This window comes from Phalaenopsis equestris, unplaced genomic scaffold (assembly GCF_001263595.1).
Source record: "Phalaenopsis equestris unplaced genomic scaffold, ASM126359v1 Scaffold000094, whole genome shotgun sequence".
Taxonomy (NCBI): domain Eukaryota; kingdom Viridiplantae; phylum Streptophyta; class Magnoliopsida; order Asparagales; family Orchidaceae; genus Phalaenopsis; species Phalaenopsis equestris.
In genome coordinates, this window is record NW_018164536.1 from 5,686,417 (window position 1) to 5,697,901 (window position 11,485).

General features: G+C 32.8%; 1 protein-coding gene across 1 annotated transcript in view; it reads right to left on the reverse strand.

Moving 5' to 3' along the window:
• Positions 1 to 11,485, reverse strand: part of LOC110020151 (protein RRP6-like 3) — a 121,998-nt gene that overhangs the window by 93,994 nt on the left and 16,519 nt on the right. Inside the window, exons 2-5 of the mRNA XM_020718152.1 lie at positions 5,222 to 5,463; positions 5,039 to 5,137; positions 2,395 to 2,478; positions 863 to 949 (exon numbers count right to left, since the gene is read on the reverse strand). Coding sequence (XP_020573811.1) covers positions 863 to 949; positions 2,395 to 2,478; positions 5,039 to 5,137; positions 5,222 to 5,463 — 512 coding nt within the window. The remainder of the gene's footprint in view (positions 1 to 862; positions 950 to 2,394; positions 2,479 to 5,038; positions 5,138 to 5,221; positions 5,464 to 11,485) is intronic.

Below are 11,485 nucleotides of genomic sequence, written 5' to 3' on the forward strand. Positions count from 1 at the left end.
CAATATTACATACATTCTAAAGAAATAATAAATAATCAAATTACCCATGATAATTAAAATAGACTACAAATAAAAAAGTAATAAAAATTGAAATATAATAATAACTCAACCAAATAACTAAAACATGACACATTCCATGTTCTTCCTGCATTACTCTTCTAAAACCCTAGAAAGCAAGAAAGAACTCCGCATAGAAAACTAAAAGAGGAGGAAGTATTTTGCGTTCATAACCAGGGGAGATCAAAGTATGCCGCTTGAATCAACAGAGAAAGAAACAATGAAACATCGATGGCTTCATCAAATAAATCATTCCTCAATCAAAGAGTTATTTTTACACAGGCCATTGGATCTCTATTTAAAGAAGATCCTGCATGGTAAGACCAATAATTAACGTATCCTAACCAAAGACAAAAGAGCCTATTGCTCATGGATATTAAGAAAAACCTAAACTAAAATAATAATAATAATATTAATAATAATAATACTAAAAATAATAATATAATGAAAATTTAACGAAAATACTATGACATGACATGCATATTGGAGCAATCAAGTAATTTTTTCCATAAGTTGCATGAACCTAGAAGGTTAGAATTGCAACAAAGACAAAAGTAGTTGTGCGGAAATGAATCTTTGTAGTAATATTATTCCGCTTTGCAATATTTGGAAAAAAAACAAGAGAAAAGAAACATGGGGAGAAGCTGACAACTAGAGAATCTGTTCCTGTACTCAGAAGATGATTACAAAAATAACATACCCATGCTACAGGATGAATCTCGCAATCTAAGAAATTAAATATCTAACAATGTACACAAAATTTTTATTTTAAAATTTCCAAAATTAAATGAATAAATATGCAAACCTGTAAAGATTTGTCAGTTAGCACATCACAATATGTCTCGAGTAAGAAAGCTAATGATTTCTGTGGTTTTGACAGAACCTCACATGCCTGCTAGAAGAAATTACCGATAAGCTAACACTGATTATAAATAAATTGCATAGTTTCTAAACAAGGTCAAATTATCTAAAAAGAGCATATGGACGAATAGAAAATAGTGAAGGATCTTGTGCACAGTTTCATATAATATATTAGAATCTGCTTGCACAGTTTCATATTGAACCTTACTAAAATAAACTGTAAACCTATGTTATCGCATAAACCTGTATGGAACAATTATCCAGCTGCATATTTTCCCACGTCAAGAGATACAAGTCAAATATCAGTGGCCGGTTGTGATGTCCAAATGTGGATGCAAATGACATTAAAACAGTGCGCAATTTATATATTAGCAAAGGGCAATTGTGCATAGCATAACGCCCATAGCGCCTACAATTTTTATTGCTCAGATTTAATATTCAAAATTAATATTAAAATTGATTCATTTACTTTTTTATTAGTTATAGTTTCTTTCTATTATACGTCTTTTGAGTTGCTTCAAGAGCTCTCAAGCACGCCTCTTATGCATTGAGTAGTCTTCCATGTATGGACTCATTTTCACTTATCATATAAGAAATTTAATCGTAGCATATGAGCAGAAACTCATATTTATGATTAATGCCTAAAAAATGAATTGAAGAACTTTAAAGATCCCATGACTGACAATTGACTCAATGAAAAACTAAAAGGGAATAAATTGACACAACATGAGCTAGAGCATAAATATGTGTAATACAGATGAGCTTTTATAGGCTTCAGCTTTCCCTTGCATACATGAGAATTGCATTTAATCTATAAACAACCAAAATCCAAGCCCTAGAAACAACAACAAGCCTTTATCCCACTAATATGAATCATTTTTGTCCATTGCGTCCTACTGAATGGCATATTTTCGTTGAATTCTAATAAATTAAGATCATTTTTATACAATATGCCCAAGTTTTTCAATGTCTACCCCTGCCTTTCTTAACATAAGTCGAATCTAAAACATCTACACTCCTAACCGTATCATCAGATGGTCGACGTTTGTTGCTTGAAATCCAAGACCTAGAACCACATTAATTAATTATGAAATTTTATGGCAGTCGGAGAAAGTTATTGCTGCTTCAAAATCACATTATTAAGCTTTATGGCATGAACCAACTATAGTTGCAACTAATCCAAACTTTTAAATATTCACATAAAATAAGGAAAATTTTCCAAAAGCCAAAAAGTAAGACTTTAGGTGACAGGGAAAATCAAATGCATCTTTCATGGGTTGCAAATGCTACACGTTAATTTCCAAAAGCCAAAAAGTAAGAATGCATCTTTCATGGGTTGCAAATGCTACACGTTACATCATGAGATATCTTCTTCTGAAGTAGAATAAAAGTAATATTATTTGTGAAATGAAATAAAGATGAAAGACAATGCAATAAAGTAATAAATTGGAGCATGATTAGAGAAATAATGATCACCTTTGATGTATCAAACATGTTCACAACATATATATGGAAGTCCCTCTGAAGCCAGAGGACGTCACTATCAGCACCATGGAATACCTACAGAATAAACAATTTCCTCACATTCCAAAAATATATTTTAAAATAAGATGAAGCATGGTTGTAATAAATTTAAAAAAGGGGATTAAATACACGGCACCAAAAACATTGCTATTTACAAATCAACCCTTTTTCATCCATTTTTCAAATTCTCACTCAAATATCAAAGGTCATGATACAACCCCAACCCACATTTTATTTTTATCAAATTCACAATGATTTGATCATGGCACGCATAAATGCATCCATTCATCGTTTAAAAAATCACCTAGATGCCTGATTTGTAAATAGCAATGTTTCTTGTGCTCTGTATGTAATTATTTCCTTAAAAAAAAAAGCATGCTGCTATGCAAATTAAAGCACAAAGATCGAAATGCTAGTTAAATTTTTATGCCAATCATTTCTTAACTATGACAAGCAAAAACTTGTTGAGTCGTTTGCAATTATCTGCTGTATCGGAAAATCTAAGAATATGAGCACAATGAATGGAAAGAAAATGGTATTCTTACAAATTACAGGCGTGCAGAGCAGCAGAGAAATAGGATAAAATATGCAGAAGGGATATGCAATGAATGTTTGGTAAAAGTTTCTGCAATAATTTAAAAAGTTTAAAAAAGTATGCAAGACAAAAAACTTACATTCATGGACATGTAGGTATACTCATGCACGTACATATTTACCATAAATGCGTGAAAGATGCATGAAGGAATAATGATCATTCTATAACACTATGTATGACATACAATTTTGATTTGTCTCAAATCCAAACATATTTAACATCTATCTTTGAATTTTTTAAAAGTTGGGTTCCCCATTTGGCGAATCCAATACAGTATTCAACTTTTGCTTTTGAAATATCCAACACCAAGTCCATGGATTAATTTAATATAAATAATCTGAGAAACCTAAGAGATGCAGATATGAATCTGAGACCCATCCAATGTAGGTTTTACTTCATCGCGACGAAGTTCAGCTTCTTACCAACATTTTACAAAAGGAATGTTTCCTAAATTGACCAAATTACCATGATTTAGAGTCAATAAGAAGGTTCAGATGACCCCGAACAACCAGCGTCAGAGAATAGCTTCAACTCTTCCCTTTATGAATATCCCAACCAGTTAATGGTAAAAGCCTATCGGTCTTCTAAAGATAAAATTCGGAGTGTGAAACATGATTAAACATGCCACAGAACAATATAAAGCATTAAATGAGACGCATAATATAAGTATATGGTATTGAAGCATAACAATTCCATTGGGATATTTCCTACATAAAAATAAGAGAATTTTTGAAGTGCGAAAAAATAGAAGGAAAAATGGGTAAAGAAGTTGCCAAGAACAAGACTAAATTAAGCTAGCATCCCCTCTTAAAACCATAAAGTAAATAAATTTTATACTATGTAGTCGAGATAGGCGTGGGGGTATAAATGGGTCGAGTTGGTTTGGTTCTTGTTCAAAACAGAACCTGGCCAACTCATACTGTTTCAGAAACCTTCGCCTCAATTTGATTTAGATTTACCACAAACTGAAAGATAACATTAAAATGCAGGAATTATCAGGTTTAAGGCTTAATTGGTCAATTAATAGATGGTCTAAACTAATCACACATTAATGCTCATAAATGAATAATGCTTTCTTTATCAATCTGTTAAAAATATCAATATATAAAAGAAAGAACTGTCTCTTCTTTTTTTTTTTTTTTTCAAATTAACTTAAAAAAAAATATCTAGTTCTTTTAAGGATCTAGTTGGTGAGATGAAACTTTTGAAAACAAAAATTGACTAAAAATAAGAGCTTTTGAAAAACACGGAACCAAGTTTAACCTACGGTTTCCATAAAGTTGGGCTGAATTGACTGGTTTATTGTGGATCGAAGTTACACCAAGAAGCGGAGATGAGAATAGTTCCTTGAGCTCGCATTCAAGCCATGACAGATTAATTTAATTCGAGACTTAGAAATTGTTTTTTATAAGAGTGCTAAATCCGTGCATGTCTTCCTCCAATGGAGCTTCAGGGACTGAAAATTAGTTACAATGCCCAGCAAGCATATAAATCAGATGAGTAAAAAAGATTTTAGCTTGCATGATAGAGAAATTTTGGCAAAAGTGTGCTTCTCAACACAAAAGGATGGACTTTGTCATTCCATTCTAACAGTGAATCCAACTAACGGAATAAATATAGATGGGAATATATTTATATTTAACAAAGTGATATTGAAATACTTAAACTATCCATAATTAGAAAAAAAAAACAGATGCCTGATGAAAAATAAAACAAAATAAAATCATCAACAATGGCCAGTGCCTAATGCTGTCACAAAAAAATGTTTTCTACAAACAAAAAACACACGGATCTTTATTATATGAATGAGTCTGCATTTGAAATATATTCAGCACTTTTCATCAGAAGAAATACAGAGAAAATAGAAAAATAAAAAATAAAAAATAAAAAAACTGAATCATCACACTGGCAAAAACAAACTCAAAATCTAATTCCTGTAAATTGAAAAACTAATTTATCTACCATTTTTAAGTCAATCAAAAAAATAATGTGGTTCTCTACCTTGCAAATAGAGGGGTCTGCAAAAACAGGCCGCAAAATGCCCATATCATCATGCAAAGCGATAGTATCCACCAAAAAATCTTCCTTCTGAGTAGAAATCTGTTCAAACATACAATATTCAAAAGCTTAAGGTATGCATAAGGTTTTAGTGTTACAAATAAAAATATGTTTTTTAGAGCTTGCCTGCATTAGAGCAGTAAATCCAAGGAATGACCGGAGACTATGCTGTTCTGTATCAACGGCAAAAACCTTTTCCTTACTTAGTGTCTCGGCAAGAGACTCTAGTTGATGCTTTGTCCTTATCCATAAATAAGAATTGCCCATGTCCGAATTTAGATGATTAGTAAACAGCTTCACTAACAGTGGGGGGTGCTCCAGCAAAAAGTTGATCTCTTCTTCATATGGATGCATTTTCAAAGAGATTTCTGGTTGGAAATCAAGAACTAAAATGTTTTCATATAGGTAATAACAATTTATGGTTAATAGCTGGAGTTTTAAAGAAGTAAAATAGCAAAGTTCCAGAAACTTTCATACAAGGTGAAACTTTGACAAGCTGGACTAGTTATGTGCTTGCAAAATAACATGGAAGCTAATTTGTTTGTGAACCATGAAATGCAGTCAGGTAGACCAAAAAACTTACAAACTCATCCCATAAGATTTTCAGGTTAGCATTTAACAACCAACAAATCATCACCATCAGAGGATGCCATCTATCTCTGCAACTATAATGGAATTACGGATTTACGATCATATGTTCAAATAAGACACTAAGAATACGCTACAGAATAACGAGGACACTACTACGAATTTTTTTAATTTGTCCTGCATCTTTTATCTATTTTTTTGGTAATCATGTCTAAACTAAGAAATATGAAGCTTTTATGTTGCATTAATAATTTACATCATGGATGCCAAAAGATAAGCTCGTTGCTATTTTTAATCATAACAGCAATTTTAGCCAATGAACTAACCTACACAATATAGAAGTCTGGCATCAGGACCGATGCAAGTAGAAAGTGTCAATAACTATAACAACAGAAACTACATAAGTAGAAAGGAATGTTATAAGAGAATGAAAAGACTACAGGGTGAAAAAGCATAAGCAAATAGCAACCCTTTCAAATCTTAGGACAATGAACATTGCAATTTCATTGAATAATTAAGCATCACCCACACACAAATCAGATGTACTTGAATATAGTAAAAACAATTAATGTGCAACAATAGTTGGCTACATGAATCCTTTTTCATCATTGTGTTCTATTGAGTGTCATATTTTCATTAAATTCTAATAAATTAAGATCATTTTTTACTTTTTTTGTTCTACCTCTACCTTTCTTAACAAAAGTTGAATCTAAACCATCTACTCACGCAGGAGCGACCAAGGAGACTTTTTACGATCGTTGCTACAGTATTGTTGCAGTATTCAAGGGAGCGAGAGCAGCTTGGGCCGATCAACCGATCCTTTAAGTGGAATTCCCTACTATTGAAAGTGGGGTCCACTCTTATTTACCCTAAGTCTATAACTATGTAATTTTTGTGTTTTTAATTAGTTTTTCGTGTGTTTTGTTCAGGACAGTTGTTGCTATCCATTCTTCTTCCTTCGAGGGTTGTATATGACAGATTAGGTGGTGCTCTGGTTGTATCTCTCTCCCGAGATAGTGACTTTCTTATCCTATCCCCTCCCACATCTTCCCACATAGCTCCTGGCCTCTCCATCCATGTTGTAGGCGCCCAAAACAGTTGTTCTGTTGTTTCTTCCTGAATTTTTCTATCTTCAAGCCGCCGCCAACCGCTTTACTGCTTGTTGTCGTAATCCCGGACAACAAGAAGTTATTGTCCCTGCATTTTCCTGCCTTCCCCGCCACCGTGCATCCCCTTCCAACGTGTCGCCGCCTCCAGAACCTACGCCCTACCCCTTTCCACGTGTTGCCACCTTCCATAATTTGCCTCCCTTGCTGTCACAACCACTCTAGCCACCCTCTGCCACTACCTGGCTGCTTCCCAACTGTTCCTTGTGCTGTCCTCGCTGTTCCATCTGCCCAAATCCATCCCCCGTGCCTCCTTGTTGTTGTTCCAGCCCCCTACAGGCCTTGCTGCAACCCATCCACCTTCTAGAAACCTTAGCTGTTAAATCTACCACCTTCCAACACCCCAACCTACCCATTCCAACCCACCATGTCGACTCAATCACCCTTGGTAACATTTTAGTTGTATTTGTTTGTCTTTGTTGTTGCAATACCCTCATAGACTTTGCAATAATCATATTTTGTTTTTCTATCATAGTTCGGGTTATTTCTGGTATCATCTACTCTTCTAACTGGATCATCATATGGTTAACTTTTAATGTGACCAAACCGTCTAAGACAACCCTCTCCAATCTTCTCAGCCAAAAAACTAAAAAAAAGCCTTTCACGGATACATTTGTTTCACATTTTGTTTCAAGTGTAAATCCACTCATCCATCTAAGCATTCTCATCTCATCAACACTTAACTTAGTTTTATGCTTCTCTTCTAGATACCAACAATTTGAGCCATAAAGCATTGCAGGTCTCACCACCATTTTATAAAATTTTCTTTAAGCGATACCTTTCTATCACACAATAGGCACAACTCATTCCTCAACTTAGACCCATCTATATCACCATCATTTTGAACAATAGACCCGAGATATCTAAAAAGTTCACTCCTTTTAATAATTTGATCACTCATTGTTACAACTCCGTCACTGGATCTACTACTATTAAAATTACATTTTGTGAATTCAGTTTTAGATCTACTCAAACTAAGGCCTTTAGACTCTAAATTTGACCTTCATAATTCAAGTTTTTCCTGAACGCTTTCTTTAGCCTTGTCCACAAGAATGATATAAACAGCAAAGATAACACACCAAGGTATATCCTCCTGTAAATGTCTAGTAAGAGCATTCATAACTAAAGCAAAAGATATTGGCTTAAAGTTGATTCCTGATGTAATCCAACTTAAATAGGAAAATACTTGGCCAATCATCTTTTTGTGTGAACACAAGTAGCAACTGTAGTATACATATATTTAATGACTTCAATATATGTCATATCAGCACATTTTTTTTCTAGAACTCTCCAAAGAACTTTTCTTAGAACCTTATCATATGTTTTTTTTCTAAATCAACAAAAATCATATATAAATCATCCTTAACTATATTTGTACTTCTCCTTCAAACTTGTCAATAACTGTATAGCTTCCATAGTAAGTAGCTTTGCCCGACATAAATCCAATGAGAAATCTTTGTATTACGCCTTACCTATGATCAATTACTTTCTCGTAATTTTAATTTATGGCATTAACTTAATTCTTCTATAATTTGCACACTTGTGTGCATCCTCTTTATTATAAAAATAGGGACAAAAATACTCTTCCTTCACTCCTGAGGAATCTTATTAGTTTTTAAAATAATATTAAAAAGTTTAGTAAGTCAATCCTCCTTTTGTTTGAACACAAGTAACAGCTCTAGTACACATATCTTTAATGAACTGACTATATATCATATCAGCAACTTTCTATTCTAGAACTCTCCAAAGAACCCTCTTGGAACCAATATTTTAGAAGGCATGGGTGTTGGGCAAGGCGTTTTAGTTGTTATGGGCGTAAACCCCACAGTAAAAGAAAAAAATAAAAAATATAAATATTAAGAGAAAAAATAAACTATTTATGCATAACAAAAAAAATTACACACAAACAAAACAAGTCTTCTAGGAGTAGAATCTTCAAAATATTAGCAAAAATTCATCATAAAAAGTAGAACGTATAAAAATAAGTAAACATGTTTGAGTCAAAAAAAATAAATTTATGATCATTTGATCTCATTATTCATTCTTCAAATTCATCATCAAATATTCTTCTTCTTCACCAATAGTTGTGTCTAAATCACAACTATGTCTTTCATATTTTCTGCATTCATTGTTCACTTCATTGAAGTCATCAGCATGCTCAATCCTAGGTGCATGCATAATTTGTTTCTCCTTCTCAATTTTGCCTAAATTACAAACAAAATAAAATGACATTCGTAAACATTTAGAATCTTCTTTCTATGAGAAATTAAGAATGCATATTTATGTAAAGAAAAATTAAATTTAAATATGAAACATGTTCTTTCATACATTTTCATTTTCCTGTGTAAATACGCTATTAAATGTCATTTCTTCCTTGTGTAATATTTTGTTATTCTTCATTTGCATTTGTTGTAGGTCATTTCTACTTACATCAACATCAAATATTTAGTTGTCTTCATTCATCCAAGAAGGTTCCTGTGGAAGCACTGGAACTTCTTCCTCAACAATTCACAAATCAACAGATTCTATGTCATTTATCAATATTGGATCAAAGTCTTGTTTTCTTCTTATACTTCTCCCTCAATATAGTATTATATCTTACATATATCAGAGCATTCAACCTCTTGTGCTACAACTTGTTCCTTTTTTTAGTATGAATCTAAGATAAAAAAATATTATTTTTAAAAGGTGATTATAAAAGCAAATACTAATAATTTTAACTATCAAGAACTAAAGAACTAAAAAAATTTTCTTTCACAACCTGATGAACTGCATGTGAGGCTAAGAACACGAAAAGCAAAATTCATTAACTCAGGTGTTTTCCCACCAAATCTCATCCACCAATTAGCAGGAGATCTCAACTTTCTTGACTCCATGGTAACTCTACTCCCAAAGTCTCCTCATAAATTATCATACAAGTCTAGTAGAATATCAATTCTAAGATGATCTTCAGAATCCAACATTCTTTGCATACAAGCAATTAACCCTTCTTTTACCACATCATCGTTAGAAAAATTTCCCTCGAAGAGAATTTAAGGGTTTAAATAATAATCAGTTGCATGTAGTGGTCTACGAAGTTATACTTCCCACCTTACATCAATTTGCCTCCAATTAAGTCCATACTTCTTTTAATGATGCCCACAATTAAAAGAATTTTTTTCTTTTGTTGAATCCATTAACTCATAATATAACCCATGGCAGGCCTTTCTTCTAAGTCAACCTCTCTTAGAACATTTACAAGTAGCACAACACTTTTGAAACAAAAGCAAGATGACCCAAAAAATATGGACAAACAAAATAACAGCTCGAGCTTTTATACCTTCCGTATTCTTTATCATTTGATAAAAACACCAAGCTTCTGATGAAAAAATTGTCTGAAGTGGTTGTTTCTGCTTGTAAATGCTTTGAAGGCCAAATATGTCGTAGCAAACCGTGTGATGGTTGGACGAATAGTTTCATCTCCTTTCTAAAAGATCTCATCAAACCAAGAACTCATATGTGCCCATAAATGAATTTAAGAACTTGTTTTGTATTTGCAAATGTGTTTTCATTAATCTCCAACTTTCCAATAGCTTCTAATATTAGTTCAATATAATGTGTTGCACATAGTGTCCAATATATATGTTGTCTTTTCTCCATTATTTTTTTCTCACTTCCTCAATCACATCATCCAAATAAGTGAATAGTAACTCACCACTTTTTATAGCATTAGAAGTATCCAAACATTTATGAAAAAAGTCCTAACTAGACTGTTCACAAGAAAATTAATCAAAGTTCTACTTTTTTCCATCTGTCCAACTGTCTGATATAATCGAGCACTCATATTTATTTCATGTTTTCTTATGCTCCTCTAACATCTTATTGATTGTGGCAACCTCATCTTTAAGTATCCAAGTTCTAAAGGAGTAAAACCAGGTCCAAAATTAGCAACTGCTTCAACATAGACAAGTAATATGGGTCATTGGCAACTTTAAACATCAATCCAGCTGAGTAGCAGAATCTACCAATTGCCCTACATGCTTCTCTTCTTTCATCTTTTTTTTTAATTGGAATTTAGAGTAGAATTTCTTGCTTGTGTTGTGGTGAAAGAATCCATTGGACCTCTAGCTCTATGTGGCCTCTGGGAGGGGACAACTAATGATGAATTGGTAACATTTTGACTTTCACCGATATTTATTGCACTGCTTCTAATGTCATTTAATACACTATCATGTCGTGTTTTGACTTTTGTATCTTCTAATGATTTCTTGCATCTCTCTTGAACTTCAGTAGGGGCTTTAGTGCATGATTTAATACCCTTGTGTGTGCCGACAAGATATTATTTCATCATGTTTATTGTTTCACTACACACTTGATTCAAAACTTACATCTAAAATATTTTTTATTCAATATGTTTCCTGTATATTGTCATGCAAAGTCCTTGCTAGCGCAACTACTACAGGCCACAGAATCCTCCCCTTCCATTAGAAGTTAATAACTAATCTAACACACAAAAAAATTGGATAAAATCAACCTCTAGCAAATTGCAAACATGAAAAAGAAATTTCAGTTTACCGTAAAAATTTAAAAAAAATACGATTTATAATAGCTAGAATGATCTCTAGCAAATTTTTAACATGAAAGAAATAAATAAATA